This window comes from Aspergillus glaucus, assembly GCF_001890805.1.
Source record: "Aspergillus glaucus CBS 516.65 unplaced genomic scaffold ASPGLscaffold_10, whole genome shotgun sequence".
In the NCBI taxonomy this organism is placed as follows: Eukaryota; Fungi; Ascomycota; class Eurotiomycetes; order Eurotiales; family Aspergillaceae; genus Aspergillus; species Aspergillus glaucus.
The window spans coordinates 459,494-476,804 of NW_019170462.1; the positions used below are offsets into that span (position 1 = coordinate 459,494).

The 17,311-nt window shown below is 49.1% G+C and overlaps 7 protein-coding genes across 7 annotated transcripts; 5 read left to right on the top strand and 2 right to left on the bottom strand.

The window, feature by feature from the left end:
• Window positions 1-19: 19 nt before the first annotated feature.
• On the bottom strand, window positions 20-3,814 carry ASPGLDRAFT_171375 (uncharacterized protein). Its single transcript, XM_022542737.1, has 9 exons — window positions 3,653-3,814; window positions 3,436-3,583; window positions 3,283-3,377; window positions 2,616-3,233; window positions 2,414-2,566; window positions 1,160-2,362; window positions 966-1,094; window positions 793-909; window positions 20-739 (listed from the first exon to the last, which is right to left on the bottom strand). The coding sequence occupies exons 1-9, from the start codon at window positions 3,725-3,727 to the stop codon at window positions 122-124; spliced, it is 3,156 nt and encodes a 1,051-aa protein (XP_022400957.1). The 5' UTR covers window positions 3,728-3,814; the 3' UTR covers window positions 20-121.
• Window positions 3,815-4,242: 428 nt separating this feature from the next.
• ASPGLDRAFT_47097 (FAD-binding oxidoreductase) lies at window positions 4,243-6,360 on the top strand. The gene is made up of 4 exons (XM_022546590.1): window positions 4,243-4,762; window positions 4,829-5,882; window positions 5,933-6,114; window positions 6,168-6,360. The coding sequence occupies exons 1-4, from the start codon at window positions 4,412-4,414 to the stop codon at window positions 6,318-6,320; spliced, it is 1,740 nt and encodes a 579-aa protein (XP_022400958.1). The 5' UTR covers window positions 4,243-4,411; the 3' UTR covers window positions 6,321-6,360.
• A 220-nt stretch (window positions 6,361-6,580) lies between these two features.
• On the top strand, window positions 6,581-8,295 carry ASPGLDRAFT_47099 (aspartate-semialdehyde dehydrogenase family protein). Its single transcript, XM_022546591.1, has 4 exons — window positions 6,581-6,601; window positions 6,862-6,913; window positions 6,969-7,226; window positions 7,294-8,295. Exons 2-4 carry the CDS (start codon window positions 6,883-6,885, stop codon window positions 8,097-8,099), a joined length of 1,095 nt encoding a protein of 364 aa, XP_022400959.1. The 5' UTR covers window positions 6,581-6,601; window positions 6,862-6,882; the 3' UTR covers window positions 8,100-8,295.
• An 88-nt stretch (window positions 8,296-8,383) lies between these two features.
• ASPGLDRAFT_82256 (40S ribosomal protein eS4) lies at window positions 8,384-9,880 on the top strand. The gene is made up of 5 exons (XM_022550157.1): window positions 8,384-8,412; window positions 8,560-8,697; window positions 8,773-9,057; window positions 9,228-9,522; window positions 9,577-9,880. The coding sequence occupies exons 1-5, from the start codon at window positions 8,399-8,401 to the stop codon at window positions 9,628-9,630; spliced, it is 786 nt and encodes a 261-aa protein (XP_022400960.1). The 5' UTR covers window positions 8,384-8,398; the 3' UTR covers window positions 9,631-9,880.
• A 2,504-nt stretch (window positions 9,881-12,384) lies between these two features.
• Window positions 12,385-12,949, bottom strand: ASPGLDRAFT_311611 (uncharacterized protein). The gene has a single exon (XM_022544020.1). The coding sequence runs from the start codon at window positions 12,737-12,739 to the stop codon at window positions 12,428-12,430; it is 312 nt and encodes a 103-aa protein (XP_022400961.1). The 5' UTR covers window positions 12,740-12,949; the 3' UTR covers window positions 12,385-12,427.
• A 122-nt stretch (window positions 12,950-13,071) lies between these two features.
• ASPGLDRAFT_66532 (uncharacterized protein) lies at window positions 13,072-16,091 on the top strand (the record flags this gene model as incomplete). The annotated part of the gene is made up of 4 exons (XM_022549028.1): window positions 13,072-13,085; window positions 14,385-15,096; window positions 15,169-15,657; window positions 15,786-16,091. The coding sequence occupies 4 exons, from the start codon at window positions 13,072-13,074 to the stop codon at window positions 16,089-16,091; spliced, it is 1,521 nt and encodes a 506-aa protein (XP_022400962.1).
• A 387-nt stretch (window positions 16,092-16,478) lies between these two features.
• ASPGLDRAFT_47104 (uncharacterized protein) lies at window positions 16,479-17,302 on the top strand. Its single transcript, XM_022546592.1, has 2 exons — window positions 16,479-17,150; window positions 17,208-17,302. Exons 1-2 carry the CDS (start codon window positions 16,542-16,544, stop codon window positions 17,265-17,267), a joined length of 669 nt encoding a protein of 222 aa, XP_022400963.1. The 5' UTR covers window positions 16,479-16,541; the 3' UTR covers window positions 17,268-17,302.
• The last annotated feature ends 9 nt before the right edge of the window (window positions 17,303-17,311 follow it).

Genomic DNA, 17,311 nt, shown 5'->3' on the forward strand with positions numbered 1-17,311 from the left:
CGAAAACTAAAGATCCTTTAGAAATAAAGAAAACATAACAGACATCAACAGTTCATCTTACACTAAATATGTGCTTGTCATGCAAAATAAATTATACACATGAAATGAGACGTGGCATATATCATGGCGACCCCGGGTCAATTGCGTCTGATGGAGAAGTGCTCGTGAAGAGGAAATCCTTGGTGAATTCCACTTCCATATCCAGGTCCAGCTCTTGAAGTTTGTTCCTATTGATATCAACCTGGCTCTCTGGAAATTGACTCTGGCCCTGCGACGGCCTAGGAGTCCGCTGCGACGCTGCTTGAGAATTTTCGTCAACGTCGCGCAGAGGTCTGCGTTTACGTTGCGGTAGACTGGTGCGACTTCGGGAAGGCAGGGCGTTTGGCGTTGGGTCGTGGTTACGGTTACGCGGCGCAGGGGTCAAATCCAACGGGATTGAATTTGCCCGTGGTCGCTTGGGGCTACGACCGTTGGGGTTGGGGGTTTCGGAAGCAAAGGAATCGCTGAATAAGTGGTCGGTCTGGGTTGGAGTTCCATCGTCGTCTGGGTTGATTGCTCGCTGCATCGGGGTAATCTGCGTGGGCTCCAAAGTGGACCGAGATCGCTGTTGTTTGCTAGACGCTTTGGTCTCTGTAGAGTCGGGTTTGAAACCCATCACTGTCATGAGGCGACCAATATGCTCCTGCGCTACGGAGAATTCGCGGGCCTTGGAGGCACGTTCATCCCGCAATGATTGTATCTAAAATACGCATCAGCTCGGAGTTTTGCCGGAATTAAAAGATGGAAGATCACCTTTCTCTCCAGGTGACGGATCTGCTTGTCCTTTGTTTGTAGCTCAGCTGCGGCATTGGATGCGGCGGCCTGCATAGACTCATGCAAAGCCTTGTTGTCCTCTCTTTGTTTAGCATTCTGTTGGCGCAGACGAGTCAGCCAAGGCTTAAAGAGAAAAAGCAAATAATATTTACCTCTGCACTGGCTTCAGAAAGCTGCATTTCATGTTGCTTTCCAAGCGCGTCCGTCTCACTCCTGAAATGCTCTTCAGCGTCGCGAAGTGTGTTCCTCAGCCTGTTGGATTCAGATATTTCGCTCTCCAACTATACAGAGCGTTAGCAGGCCACATTTAAGTTATTTCCAGATGCAGAAGGGCGATTAGCATTACCTTCTGTTGTAGACTCTCCATCTCCGAGCTCATGTGCTCCTTACTGGCCACCAGACGGGAGATTTCCTCATGCCTTTGCGCCACAAGTCGCTGGTTTGATACCGAAAGACCTTCAAGTCTGGAAGTCTCTTTTCTCAGTGAGGCGACAGTTTCCAAAGTGGTGCCATTGTCCTTAGAGACCAAATCAAGAGTTTTCCGTAACTCCTCATTTTCCGCCCGTTGTTCATAGTTCTCTACTTGCAATTCTTCGAGCAGGTCTTCTTTTTCCGTCAAGGTGGCCATAAAGTCGAGTTCTTTAGTGCGTGCCTTTTCCTTTTCACCCTGGCTTGATTCCTCATAGTCGCGTCGCTGGTGTTCCAGTTCCCTTTGTGCAGCTGCAAGACTGGTAGATAGCTCCTCGACCCTCGTAGATGCAGCTTCTGCATGGCCCTCGAGATAGGACATATTCTGTTGCAGATCACTTATCGTACTGAAGGCCTGCTGGAGTCGAGTTTCCAGCTCAGAGTTTTTTTGCAGCAACTGCTCTGCTTCGGAAGATGCCTTATCCCGTTCTTCCTCGATTACCCTGAGCGGTGTTTCCGAATTATAGCACCGATGCTCAAGATCGCGACAGACCTCTTCGACCTTCTTCATTAAGCCATCGTGCGACGCACGAGTGCTAGACATGAGCGTATCTGATACCTCTGCTTTCCAGTCACGTCTTGGATTAGACGACACTTGGCGGGGTTCGAGATAAGAGAATTTGTCACGGGCATCAGAAGGCTTCACGGTAGCGAGAAGGCACTTGCTTTCACACGTGGTATTCTTGACCTGAGCCGTGAATTTAGAGATGATGCCGGCTTCTACCCGGCTCGCGCCGCCATAATCCACATTCTGTGACATAGAAGCGCGGCAGTAAAGATCGAACAGGTCGATAAGCAATCTGTTTTCAGCTGTCGATAGTACAGCATAGCATGTCTTTGATTCATTACATTGCGACTGGCGAGGAGATCGTGGGAAGCTCTCGATCAATTCCCCCATAGAGTCCCTTACCAAAGCAAGAGAGGCTTCTATCACAGCAGGAGACAAGTGAAGTTCTGAACTTTGCAATCCGGAAAGGATCAAGGTTGCGATTTGTATAGTGACCATTTCCGGAGAAGGTGACTTCAAGGCAGAAAGCACGTAGTTAAATGAATCATGGATCGCGGATTTCCCAGAAGAAATCTAGAAGTGTCAGCGAAGTGTATAGCCAATCGCGAGCGAAAGAAGACATACAGCATTAGTTTTCACCAAGCGTGGGATAAGCCCAAATGGTATAGCTTCCATAACCTGGAGGCTATCCTTTGACAACAGCCCTTGCAAACCAAGTGCGAGTATTTGAGGAGGCAGAGTATTTGTCGGCAAAAGGGATATGAGAAACATCACGCCCTGCCATAGTTAGTTGTGTTTATTCGCATAATTTATCTATTCACCATACCATAATCTGCACCTCATAATCGATCCCGTCCCTTGTCACCTTTTCGCAAAGTTTCGCAATCTTGGACGCATTTCCGGAGATCCACACCTGCTTCTGCTCAGACTCAACAGTGTCGCAGACTGCAATAGCCAATCGTACACTCTCCGCTGCCTCGCTGGGAGTCAAGTTGTTGCAGTTAGCAGAGCAAGCAAGAATCACTCGCAAAACAACTAGATCTAGAGTTTTGAGGCCGCGCTTGGGCCCAAAGAAATGTCTGACATGGTTCAGCCAAGATGGCGGTTGAGGTCCGTGTTCGTGTTCGTTGTCAAGCTTTTGCGATGAAGCGATACATGCGAAAGTGGATAGACAGAGCAGGTTACCCATGTGGTCATCCATGTTGCGCAGCGTCTTGATGAGCTCTCCTTGGAGTGTGGACATTGTTTCAACGGGGATATCATAGAGAATTCCAGGCGATGTTTTTAGTCCAGTCAACAGTTTATTGATTGGTCGAATGGCATCCGCATTTGGGCACTCTGCCATGCGATGAACTAGTTTTGTGATAAGACCGGCAAGACGCGCTGGTGCGGTGAAACCCGAGGGAAGAGGTGAAGACAGCAGTGCCGTACACGTCGAGAGGTACTATCTTTGTGTTAGTCTCCCCTCAAGGAACAGAGAATGAAGAACTGACCTTCGAGTCCTCAGGTTCGACGGCCTTTTGGAGGAGTTGGTCCAGGATCGCTGGATACCGCTCCAACAAGGCATCGCGGAATGCTGCTATCGGTGCTATATAAACGAGTCAGACTGTATCATAAAGGCACTTGTAGCACCATGTATATCTCACCAAAGACGCTTATTAGTTCTAATGCAACGTTCGAGTAAGATAGCCCGTCAACAAGGACGTCGACTAAAGCCGCAACTTGGCACGGTTTGCAAGACGACCAAGAGCTGATTACTGAGAAAGAAACGTTACAGACAATGCTGTAGAGGTCCTAAGATTATTCCATCTTCAGTCTACTGATTTGAGACGCAGAAAAGCGATTATCTGCTGGTAAACTGACCTGAAGAGAGGGCACATAAGAAGCCGTCACCACGCGCTCCACCTCGCGTACCAGAGGAATTAGCCTGTTCTGCATGGCTTCCACAATGACCAGTTTTTGTATATAACGAAATTATTTAATATTCTCGATTCCTAGGCCAGGAGGGCATCATATTTTGTCGACTTGAGCTTCAGTTTGAATGAGTGAAGATGGAGGTTTGGTCGGCCGCTGGTTGCCCCATCAACAAAACCGAACCGAATCAGCTCCTTTACAATTGAGCCTCTACGACTACAAACTACAGCAAGAATATAGTGGATTGGACATTGAACATATGCCATAAAATTGAGATACAAGTTTCTATCATTGATTAACGAAAAGGGAAGGAGAGAGTATCGATGTCCACTATTCTCCTACCATCGGACCTTGGGCCGACTCGGACATACAATCCTCCAATATCTCCTCAATGAAGCGGGGATGCGGACCGCAACGACCGTACGGAGTACTTGTATTCAGGATGGACGAATCCCAGAGGACGAAATGGTTCTTTTTATCCGAGTTTCTTCTCGGGCGAGTTCCGGATTTCTCATATTTAGCCTGGATGACGCTGCAGGGGAGTGTTTAGCCCCGAGCACAGCTGCGTTGATCTAGCAGAATATCGATATCGCTTGAACCTCGCAGCTCAATTGACTTTCATCTTTTGAATATTATCTGCTCACAGTCTTCATGACAGTAGCATAGTATATACCTTTCTCTAAAGACGTCTCTTCTACCCATTGAACTATGCGACTCCCCGCCGTTCCTCGGAGGCTTCCCCCGCATCTCCGTCTACTTTATCGCCGACCCCAAATTTACCAGTCCACTTGCGTCGGTCGACTGTACAGCTCAAGCACCAACAGCGAAGGGAATGGCGACCACAAAGATTCTGCGCGATCAGAATCATCGACAAACAATTCCTCTTCTTCTCCCTCCTTCTGGAATACGAAGACATCTCTCATCGCCGCTGCAGCCACCGCTGGGCTTGGATACGGTTATGCGACCTTAAGCCAGCCTTCGCAGTCGCAAAGCTCCAGTCTCTCACAATCGCAAAGCGCCAAAGAACCTCAATATGGTTCGATACAGGATTTCGAAAAAGTGAATGGACCTCGCGATGAACTGTATACCTTGAAGGAGGCACTGCTGACGTATTTCGTGAATTAGGCCATTGCCGAACTGCGAGATAAGCTAGGCGACGATGCGATTAGCACAGAAGAGGACGATCTGGAGCTTCATGGGTATTCGGAATGGTCCAGCGTAAATGCGGACCGTTTACCAGTTGCTATTGCCTATCCGCAAACTACGGAGGACGTCTCGCAAGTCGCGAAAATATGCCATAAATACAAGATGCCCATGATACCATACTCTGGAGGATCTAGTTTGGAGGCCAATTTCTCTGCGCCCCATGGTGGCATGACAATTGATTTCGCTTTCATGAACCGGATTCTCGAGCTACACGAAGACGACATGGACATTGTTGTTCAGCCGTCCATCCAATGGATGGACTTGAATGAGAAAATCAAGGATAGTGGGTTGTTCTTCCCCGTTGACCCTGGCCCATCTGCAATGATCGGAGGTATGGTGGGCACAAACTGTAGTGGCACGAATGCTGTGCGCTATGGTACTATGAAGGATTGGGTGATCAATCTGACTGTCGTTCTGGCGGATGGTCGTGTCATCAAGACAAGAAGACGCCCACGAAAAACATCAGCGGGTTACAATCTGACTGGTCTGTTTGTGGGGTCTGAAGGCACACTGGGTATTGTAACTGAAGCCACTCTCAAACTGGCCGTCACCCCAGAGAAGACCCGCGTTGGAGTCGTCGCATTCCCTACCATGCGTGACGCTGCATCGACCGCTATGCAACTCATCCGGAAAGGGATCCCAGTACAATGCATGGAAATTCTGGATGACGTGCAGATGGATGTGATCAATCGGGCTGGGGGCACCGGACGTCCTTGGAAAGTCCTTCCAACGCTTTTCTTCAAATTTTCCGGAACCAATGTTGGAGTTTCGGACAGCATCAGCCTAACCACTGAATTAGCCAAAGGTAACAACGCCAGTTCCTTTGAGTTCGCGCAAAACGAGCGAGAAGGCAATGACCTGTGGTCTGCGCGAAAGCAGGCTTTATGGAGTATGCTGGCCTTGCGAAAGGAAGGATCTGACGTATGGTCGACGGACGTTGCTGTCCCAATTTCCCGGTTGCCTGATATTATCGGTATGTTCACATAGACGAAGCCTTTTGTCCGCCTCGGCTAACGGACATAGATATATCCTCCAAGGAGATCGCCAGCCTGGGCCTTTTCGCCAGTATTCTCGGACATATCGGCGACGGGAATTTCCACTCAAGTATCATGTTCGACAAAAATGACCCCACAGAATTAGCGCGTGTTGAGAAAGTCGTTCATGACATGGTTGACCGTGCTATCGAGATGGAGGGCTCTTGCACTGTATGTACTCGCCGTGAAACCCAATGAAAAGTAGCTAACTCTTGGATGTATAGGGAGAGCATGGTGTCGGTCTGGGTAAGAAGGGATCCCTCAAGAAGGAATTGGGCCTCGATACCATCAACGTTATGCGCAGTGTAAAGACATCACTCGATCCACATTGGCTGCTCAACCCCGGGAAGATCTTTGATTTCGATAACGAGTCATGATATGGCGTCTAGCGAGGAATGCTTTAAATTTGACCAGCATTTGAGACTATTGTATACGATAGCTATTGGTATCTGGCAATACATCAGTAGAGTAAGTCGCCAATAAAGGAGGCCGAGGCCGTAGCAAAATGCCGTAGACAGTGGGGTATGCCGATCGGCCAATGATATGTGCTATTATTTTTTGAGCGCTGAGTCACCGCGGGGCAAAGAGCGATATCGCAACTCGAGACTGGATCGCCACAAGTTATCGTTCTTCAACTTCTCAAGAAGCCGTTAAAGTGGTAAGTACTAGCAGTTTGTTTTGTTAGAATATGATTAAGAAGTTCTCTGTTTGGCCAGGATTCGGCGGTTTGCGCATTGGTATCGCTGAAATGACGAGACGCGCATTCGTCCCTTGCGGGGCAGAGGAATGTCGAGCCCTTGCTTAAGTCTCATGGCGAACTGATCGCAAACTTCCTTCCTGACCGAATTGTTATCATCTGGCCTATGTTGGATACTTCTGTGACATTTAAAGTATTTCAGACTGACAACCAATATACAGTGGATTGACAGATTCAGCAAAATGTCGCCCGCGATCACTAAGAAGAAGTGCGGTACGAATTCCCTTCGATTCTAGCGCCTGCCGTTCCCATTGCTTATGACGAACAGGTGTCCTCGGAGCTACTGGCTCTGTCGGCCAGCGATTCATCCTTCTCCTCGCAGAGCACCCTCTCTTGGAGCTCCACGCCCTCGGTGCATCTGAGCGCTCTGCCGGCAAAGCGTACAAGGATGCTGTTAAGTGGAAGCAGGCCAGACCTATTTCTGAGGCCCTGGGCAACCTTGTCATCCGCGACTGCAAGGCCGAGAGCTTCAAGGACTGCGATCTCGTCTTCTCCGGGTTGAACAGCGACATCGCCGGTGATACTGGTGAGTAGACGCCATACTCCAAAGGAGGACGATGAAGACCCCGTTACTGACGAACATTTCTGTAAAGAAATGGAATTTATCAAGGCCGAGATCCCCGTCTTCTCGAACGCTAAGAACTACCGCAAGCACCCCACCGTTCCTCTCGTCGTCCCCACCGTGAACCCTCAGCACATGGACTTGATCCCGCACCAGAGACAGCAGTTTGGTTTGAAGAAGGGATTCTTGATTTGCAACTCGAACTGCGCTGTTATCGGTGTCGTTATCCCGTTCGCCGCCCTCCAGGCCAAGTTCGGCCCGGTCGAGGAGGTGGAAGTCTTCACAGAGCAGGCTGTGTCCGGTGCAGGATACCCTGGCGTTTCGAGCATGGACATCGTGGACAACGTCATTCCCTACATCAGCGGCGAGGAAGACAAGCTTGAGAACGAGGCACAGAAGATCCTGGGTTCTCTGAACGCAGACGCTACCGCTTTCGAAGAGCAGTCCAGTCTGCGGATCGGCGCTACTTGCACCCGCGTGGGTGTTACCGACGGCCACATGGCTTTCGTTTCCCTGCGTTTCAAGAACCGCCAGGTACCAAGCGCAGAGGAAGTCAAGCAGGCCTTGAGAGAGTACCAGTCTGAGGCCCAGAAGCTGGGCTGCCCATCTGCTCCTGAGCAGGCCATCAGAGTGTTCGATGAACCCGACCGTCCACAACCCAGACTCGACCGTGACATCTCCAGAGGATACACTGTTAGCGTCGGACGTGTCCGTGATGGACTGCCAGGTGGCTACTTTGATTTGAGATTTGCTGCTCTCTCTCACAACACTGTCATCGGTGCTGCGGGATCGTCTATCCTCAACGCCGAAGTCGCTGTTATCAAGGGCTACATCTAAGTGATATCCAAAAAGTATAGATCTAGCAGTTTAGATGGCGTTAAATACCATTTCCTTTGTACAGTCCATAAAAAATTGACCATCGAGAATTTCCTGTTTGGGTTAGCGCATATTCGTACAGGACCCACAGGGCTAAGAGGCCGCAAGATCCTGGATCAGTACTAGCGCTAGGGCTCACCCCACAAGCACTGTCCGCTAAGCGAGGATTGGATTATCAGCGTTGAACTCCCGACTCGGTCTGGTTTTTCTCATCGCGACACTACGACAACTAATCCGGTCAAGTCGACAAAGCAGTCAAGATGCCTCGCGGACCGTAAGTACTTACGCTATTTGCATGCAGACGCGGAATTCGATCGTTTGAGAAAAAAGAAAAAGAAAATTTGGGAGGAGAGCGAATTCGAATTGCCGTGGCCTGTAGCCATTGTCGCAAGTATCAAGACTGATATGATGACTTTCACAGTGTTAAGCACCAGAAGCGCCTTAGTGCGCCCTCGCACTGGCTCCTGGACAAGATGTCCGGAACCTACGCCCCCAAGGCCTCTGCCGGTCCTCACAAGCTCCGGGACTGCCTTCCCTTGATCGTCTTCATCCGTAACCGGTACGAATCGATATCCCGATGATAAAAGAAATTCAGTGAAGGAGGATGTCCGCTAACGCGTTTGGTCGAATATAGTCTCAAGTACGCCCTGAACGGTCGCGAGGTCAAGGCCATCCTGATGCAGCGTCTCGTCAAGGTCGACGGCAAGGTCCGCACCGACACCACCTACCCCGCTGGCTTCATGGACGTCATCTCCATTGAGAAGACCGGCGAGAACTTCCGTCTCATCTACGACACCAAGGGCCGTTTCACCGTCCACCGCATCCAGGCTGAGGAGGCCGAGTACAAGCTCGGAAAGGTCAAGCGTGTTCAGCTCGGCAAGGGCGGGATCCCATTCTTGGTTACGCACGATGCGAGAACGTGAGTGCTTGCTCTAAAAGTTCCGTGTCATTCAGTCGTTGGACCAAGCTTTGGTTGATCGGCGGAGGACGAAAAGAACTTGCAGTATTCCCTTTAGGAGTTTTTGCTGCAGAGATCAGTAAGAACTCTACACACTGGAACAAGTGATGCTAATTATGTGTTTTCTACAGCATCCGTTACCCTGACCCCGCCATCAAGGTCAACGACACCGTCAAGATTGACCTTGCCACCGGCAAGATCGTTGACTTCGTCCGCTTCGACACTGGCGTTGTTGTCATGTGTACTGGTGGTCGTAACATGGGTCGTGTTGGTGTCGTCACTCACCGTGAGCGCCACGACGGTGGTTTCAACATTGTCCACATCAAGGACGCTGTTGAGAACTCCTTCGCCACCCGTGAGTCCAACGTCTTCATCATTGGACAGGACAAGCCCTGGATCTCCCTCCCCAAGGGCAAGGGTGTCAAGGTATGTTATTCTTCAATATCGAAGTTTTGAATATTGGTACTAACTATGTTCTAGCTCACTATTGCCGAGGAGCGTGACCGCCGCCGTGCCCACGCTATTGCTCAGTAAACTTACCACTAAATGTGGTACGGTGAGTGCATTCGGATGTCAAGACTCAAGCATTCTCCACCAAGTCCGCTGGGGAGACGGCGTCTTGTCTCTGCTTTGTGGGCCTGTATGATGCCGGTTTATGACCAAAAAAGTCTTTCCTGCAGGACACATAATAGGGTCCATTCACAGTTCCGTAGGAATAGATAGGGAAAAACAACGGGACGGAAGTCTCAATCTCAAAAGCTATGATACCACTTTGTTTCTCAGCGACTGAGTCATTTGCATCTTTGTTTTCTATCCTTTACCCGTAACCTCCGTAGGGCAGCCGGACCGCCCGGTCTCCCCGCACACATGTGCTGCTAGCCCAGAGTTTGTCGTCGCCGGTCCCTTGAAGATCCCTGTATCCCTTCAGGCCTGAGATGCGAAGCTGCATAATGTATCTACTAGTACGGGGTATCCTTCCTTCGATCACCGTCTTACGACTCACATCACCAGACCAACCCAACACAACCCCTCAGTTGGCTGGTTGAGCACGGCATACAGCCTACTCATGTCCGCGTCCATGTGGTCTGTCTCCGAGTCAATCCCAGACCGACATCGCGGGGATAACGGGGATGACCAGCCAACCTTGTTGAGGTGCAGCAGACCCAAAGTATATCATAGTTTTAGCGCTCTATATACGGAGTCTCTGTTACCGTCTACCAGGATCACGTCGCGAACCGGACCGGGCCCGAAATATGTGTTTATCAGGTTGGATATGATGCATCACTATTACCGGCAGCCGCTCGTACTCCACCTTCTTATTCGAACTGGGTGCATTGAGATAGTAAAAGGTTTGGGGCATGAAGATGAAAATCACCATCACCAATTGACTTCCCTAATGGACACGGCGTACGGAATAATACTCCGTGACGGTTTTTAATATAAATTGTGATTAATAGTACCGTCTGCTATGATGATCTCACAATCCTGACCGACTAGAATTATACCCTCCTCCACTTTTCCTTGTATTCAGAGTCCTTTTGGGTTATTTTCTCAATGCAAATCGGGAGGAAGGCGCCAATCATGGTGGTTCACTACAACGAATGAGAAAGTAGCAGTATGATCAATTCAGATGATCCCGTGGTCAGACAGAGTCCAGGGCGGGATGCGGAGTACGTAGCGTGTACAACAGGTAGACATGTTGCAACTGCGACACAGAGTAGTTATGGAATATCCTGTCCCCAGCTGGGCCTTCCCAGATGATTGATTGCATCGAGCAAGCAGCAAACAGCAGCGATTTCGACTCACTGCAAAAGATCTTCAAAAAGCCTTACTCCACTCTTGCGCGGGATAGACGGAGGCGAGATGGGACAGGGCGGCCTGCTTGCTGGTTATCCGAGATTTGCAAGATATGCAAACAGCGTGCAGAAGATGGACTACAACTACTGCAATTACTACTGCACAGCACCAGCACACAACGCGAAGTCGGTGGGCATTTCCCTCGTCCGAATCTAAAGATTCAACTTGAACGTTGCCTCCACCGACAACACTTGCAGTCTTATACGCATGACTTCCTGCATATTTTGTTTGCTCACTGGGCTCTTGAGTGGGATGATTGGTACACGAGATAGACAGTTGTTACACAAGGCCCGGAATAATGGAATGATAGGGGTGATAGAGTCGAAAAGATTTTTCTCTTAGGTGTCTTTGGCCTCATGGCAAATCCTGGAACATGGCAGAGCACGCACAGACAGAGAAAAACCAGCCATTAATTTCCAGCTGGTCCATGATGAAATGCAGAGCGTGCCGATTTTCATGCAAGATGGCCCACTTGGCTAGATATCTGGAGAATCGAAAAAGAAAACTGGCAATCTCGGCATTTTGACGAGCGAGTCAAACCCGGGAAAGTCAATGTCAAAGCCAGCAAGCTCCAGACTAGTTGTGAGTCTTCGCGGTCAGTCCGAGTTGGGATTCTGAATACGGGGAGTACCGGGAAGTAGTCTTTGAACCGTTTTGGGAGCACCGGATAAAAAGGGAAAGCTCAAAAAAACAGACTGAAAAAGGGATACATTACTCATACCCAATGAGCATCTGTCGTTGAGTCGTCTGTTGATCCCAGATATCATGACTATCATCGACACTACGCCGATTTATTGGAGACAGTCCGTCAGTCAATCAAACAATCCATCCATCCGCTATGGGTCACAGACGGCATTCAGCATCCGTCTCGGTTCTCTCTTCTGTCTTACGAAGTGTCTCCATCATGCACCTCAATAATACACGACTCCTTTCGATACGCTATTGTGTACTGGTATTACAATGGTTTAATATCGGTCACAATTAATTACATGACGGCGGGGACCTGGAACCACCATGACGGTAATGCCATTCAATTCAATCCATGGGACTGCACCGAACGGATCTGATTCGGATCGTCGCGCCTCCCGACCGATGATGGGCATAGACTGATGCAACAAAGACACGGGTCACGGTTGCTGTCAATGTCGTGGAAACGTGTCTGGATTTTGATTGCGCTATATTCCAAACCCCGTCTATTATACATGCAGAGACGGCCTCCTGATCGTTCCGTATGCCGTGCTGTGGCTGAGTACGGAGCACTCAATGTGGCAACAATTGATGGCCCCGCTAAGGTTTACTCCAGTCCTTCTAGAATAGTTCGGATCCCGTTCCTGGAACGACTCTCCCTAGTCGTTTCCTTAATACCCTACGGAGTACCCGCCATGTGAAGTAAGTGTTACCTACTATTGAACCTGGTCCACGGTTTCGGTAACTCTAGGAAAGATTGGACGTCGAATGAATGAGTTCAAACGTCTTACCGGGGAAATGGATGATCATCCAAGTCTACGGATATTCGAATATACGGAACCCTCTTAGACTCTCGGATTGAATCTTCCAGAATCATATTATTCGAGCTCTGTCCTATGAAACCCGGATATTGCGATTCTTGACTCCTCCAGTGGAGGGCACCCAATATTGTCCGATGTGGAAGTGATTTTATTATTATTACAACCGTTTTCATGACTATTATTATATACCCCCGTATCGGTCCCAATATCGGAGCATGTGTACAATACTTGTACAAGAAGCTAACGGCAAGGCCGAGAAGCAACGCATGTGTCTCCATCGTCGATGGCGAATTTCGCCCAGCTGAAGCTGAACAGCTTGATCCTGTGCTCTGTACGAACACTGACTCGTACAGAGAATTGAAAGATAGCCCCTGGACAGCATATCACTAATAGAATTGTGACGAGTTAGCTTTTTGAGTGATCCCAGTGGTGGCTAAATGGATTGCGTGCGGCTACTCCCCCCTAAAGTTTCCGTGGACTTGAAACTAAACCGCCCCAAGACCCGACCGTCTGGGACCTGGATTAACGGATTTTTCTTTTCTTTTTCTTTCTTTCGTTCTCGTATTTGACTGTTACGTATTGGGTTTGTATTGTGGAGCGGGGACGGAGTATGTACGGAGTAAAGTATGGAGTCGCTAATATCAAGATTTTTCGCTAGGGTGTTTAAATTCCACTCACTTACGTTTCGTATTACGATATTATGGTAAGGAATGTTTATTACTGGTAACATGCAATATAACCGACTCAAGTCTTAACGAGCATTTGGATATGGTCATCCTGCTCGCTTTGCAATCGAGATTAAGCGCCGATGATACTGTCGCATCCTTCATTCTTAGGGACCACACTATGCCCATAGAGTTGTGTCATTTGCCAACGGCAATCCCTCGGCGTGCAAGTCCATAGTCCTGAATATCCCTTGGACTATGACGCAAAATCGTAGATTAGTTATGGAGATGAACATGGGGTACATAATGCAATGGTCCCTTCTTGCGGTATGACATTTACAACGGTCCTTGGTTAACTCCTAAGGAGGTTGGTAAACATCTTCGGGTGGTAGGTATCCAATGACATCAGATCAGATGAGGGACTGCTCAGGACCATGCAGGAACAACCACCCTTAGTACCTCTTTGATCTGGAGAGACGAAAAACAACCAATTATGATCTCAACCATAGAGCGTCTTCATGACTCGAGTACGATGCGATTCTCATGCTGCCTTATGCATTACCACTAACTCACTAAGTCTGATCGTACCTGACTGGTCAAAAATACCGGGTGGGATACCAATACCGGTAATTCGCCGTACCCCCGTGGTAATGCCACCACTTCCCAGTCAATTTCCACGGCCGACGACGACTTGGACTTGCAGCCCAGAAACTATTGCAGGATGATATTCGATATACACTGTGCTCTGTGCACTCTCGCCATGCGTTCTGGATTAATTACAGCCGTTCGTTTTCCTCGTGTGTTAGTAATTTCGCTCAACGTGGCAAAAAATAAAATAAAAATAAAAATAAAAAAGAGAGAGAGTTAGATAAGGGCAAATCATTGAGCACCAGTCACCTACATAGTATAACTGTCCCCCAGTCTCGCTCCGATCTTCACCTTTCTCCTCCTTCTAGTAGCTGTCTGTGTTGCTGTCGATGTCGGTTATTTCTTATTTCTAGTCCAGGCTGCCCCTCTTTTTCTTTTCTTTTCCCTCCACATGATTTCTTCTGCATATCTCAATACATACCTCTTCTAGTACTCCTCGTACCAATATCCTCTCTTATCCACTCAGCTGGCTCTGGTAATCTTCTTTCTTTTTGCAGGGTATAACAAGGGAGTATAGGAGGAGAGAATACTTCACGCGTGACCATTTCCCATTAATTCCATGCTGGTCAACTATACCCCTCCGGTCCGCTGAGATGAATTTCGTCATCAGCCCATACGAAAAGACCATTTTTGGGCCTATCTTTACTACAGCAGGAGACACCAGTCCCTATCCCGCAATGGATAATGGCATGGACTCCCTCATCTCTCTAACTCCCCAGTCTCCCCTAGCGGGATCGACTTTCATCCCGGTGCAGTCGACCTATCCCTCCTTGTTCCGGCCAAATGCAGAACGGCCTCGCTTCTCCGTCTCATACAAATGGTGGGAGGATGAAGCCACGACGGTCCTCTGGGCGTTCGACGCTGGGGAGATCCAACGGGTGATTCGCTACGGACTCTTTCCGGATGAGAATCTCCCGCGTACGGCTTTGCAGAGTCGGAATGAGAGCACTGTTGACAGCTTCCTGTTTACCCTTGTGCAGCCTCATGAGAGGCCTTTCATCGCTAATCTGTCGCATGTCCAGAAGGTCGAGGAGATCTTGCGGCGGTCCAAGGGCATGAGCCCGGCGCTTGTCCCCTGGAGCTGGTTTCCGTCGGTGGTGAGCCGTGAGCAGGACCCGGGGGCTATTGCTAAAGCAATTGATGCTGAGAGTCGGTTGCATTTTACTCGGATTCCGTTTGAGGAGTGGGTGCGGTATTCGTTGGGTTACCGGTCTATTTTGGTTGAGTCATTCTTGGAGGAGCATACGAAGCTCTTCCACTATCTCCTCAATTACTTTGATGCATTTCCAGAGGAGCTTAAGAGGTATGCTGAGGTTGAAAAGGTTTGGTTGCTCCCTGTTTTGTCATCTTATCATGGCCAAGGTTCAGTGGAAGATACTGATAGTTGTCCATAGCATTTGCGAAGGCGAAGCCCGTTTGCTCACAGGGCTTTGGTGCAATCCTTGCTTACCGTGCAGTCTGGTGGAGAGCATCGGCCTCCATTAAGCCCAGTACCTGGATTCGACTTCATCGCAGGCCCAATCCAGCGCCTTTTCAAAGAGCATCCCCCAAGCCTGACGGCCATTCTGAAGGTGCTCTGTGTCCTCGAGGTCAGGTTTGAACGGATGTATCTGCACATTCCTGAAATGGACTGGTATGAAAGGTTTGACACCACCGTCACTTTCTTCGAGGACGTGCTCGCATCAACTTCGGCCGTCGACTTGGCTCGCACGTTGACCACTACCGACGAGGGCCACTTTTCCGAGCTGGACGAGCGGGACCTCATGACAGAGGGCCCTGTGGCCCGCCAAATCATCGTGGAATGGCACACGTTGAGCATGGCGGTCTGGGAAGTATGTTCCGCATTGCCGGACTTGATACCCTATATCCAGGAATGTGTACAGGTGAGTGAACATTTCAATTGATGCTCAAGAGGGGTATTCAAGCATTCCAATAGCGGTCATGTGTGATGTCTCTTCCAGGGTCTCATTTCCTTCCCTCTTCATGTCCATCTACTGATCAAAGTATGCAGACTCTCTTTCTCATCCGAAACTACCATTCATTAACGGCGATGTTGAATGGCCTCCAAAAGTACAGCATCTTGGCTATGACATTCAACAACGTAAACAGCGCCACAGGAACAGTAACCCTGGGCCCCGTCCTCCCAGCCGACTTATTCTACCTCCTGAACCCCTTTCACAACTACCTCGCCTACCGGCAACAATTCCACGAGGCTCCCGGGATTCCTTTCCTCCTTCCTCATATTAGGGAATTCAAACAACACGGCCAGGGCGTACTACGCCAGTTGTTCCAGGAAATCCAGATTCCTCTTCCTTGAGCTACCGGTATTTTACAGTATGAGCAGTTGTTGTCGTCGTCGTTTTGCATATGCGATCTCACGAGATATGACCGCTTCCATTGTGGTGATTGATTAATTGGTTGATTGGTTGATTCAGCATAGTACGTGGTACATGGTGCTTCTGATTATTTGGTTTGGTTCTGGGTTTTATTTGGGCGTGCCAGCCGCGCTTTCTTTTCTTTGTTCTTGTTTTACCAGATTGAAGTTTTTCTTGCTTTGTAGGCTATTGACTGGGATAAAATCCTTGGATAGAGGCGTATGGGTTAGAGGAGTAGTGTATTTTAAGGTATGGCTTAGTTGATTGTTCCGCATGACATCATTCCCTTGAGTTCTTAGAATCAACCAATCAACTTCAATGTTAGCCTCGCCCATGAATATAACCAATCTTTCTTCTTCATATCACTGCCCTCATAACCAAAAACAACAGAAATGTCCGCCCACTCCCTCCAACCCCCCGTCTCCATCCGCCCATCACACATCCCCTCTCAAGAAACCTCCCTCTACCTCCTCCCCAAAGCCTCCCCCCACTCCGCAACAGACTACACAATCAACAACGCCATAACCGACACAATAGTCTTCACAGTCACAGGCAAGAAATACGGCTCTGGCTCGGGACGCGAGTTCCGCGATGACTCCGGGTTACCGCTCTTCGAATTAAGGAGGGTAGCTGTGCTATCTCGATGGCCATGGCGAGTGAGATTACCGGGTGATGAAGAGAAGGACTTGGGGAGGGTTTATGTGAGGAGTCCTTCGATGAGGATTAAGCTTGATATGATGTGGAATTGTGTTGCTAGTGGGGATCGGAAAGGAGAGGGGGGAGAGATGGTTCGGTTGGAGGTTCGGCAGACGACGGCACTTTATATGTTTGATGTGCTTGTTGGTGATGGCGATGGGGAGGAGAAAAAGAAAGTTGCGGATATCAGGGAGAGTGTGGAGAGGAATAAGTCTGTCGGGTATTGGCCTCGCGGGCCTTGTAATCATGTGCCTCCGAAACGGGTTTTGGATATAAGGGTTGCGGGGCGGTTGGATTTGTCTATTGTGAGTCGTTATTGTTGATTCATGGTCTGTACTGGAAAACTGACGGGATGCGTGTAGGCAGCTCTGGTTGCGGTGTTTATATCGGATATGCATTTCGGGGATCAACTTGAGACCTAGAGAATGCAATCATGCAAATATATATCTTTCGCCCACATCTCATA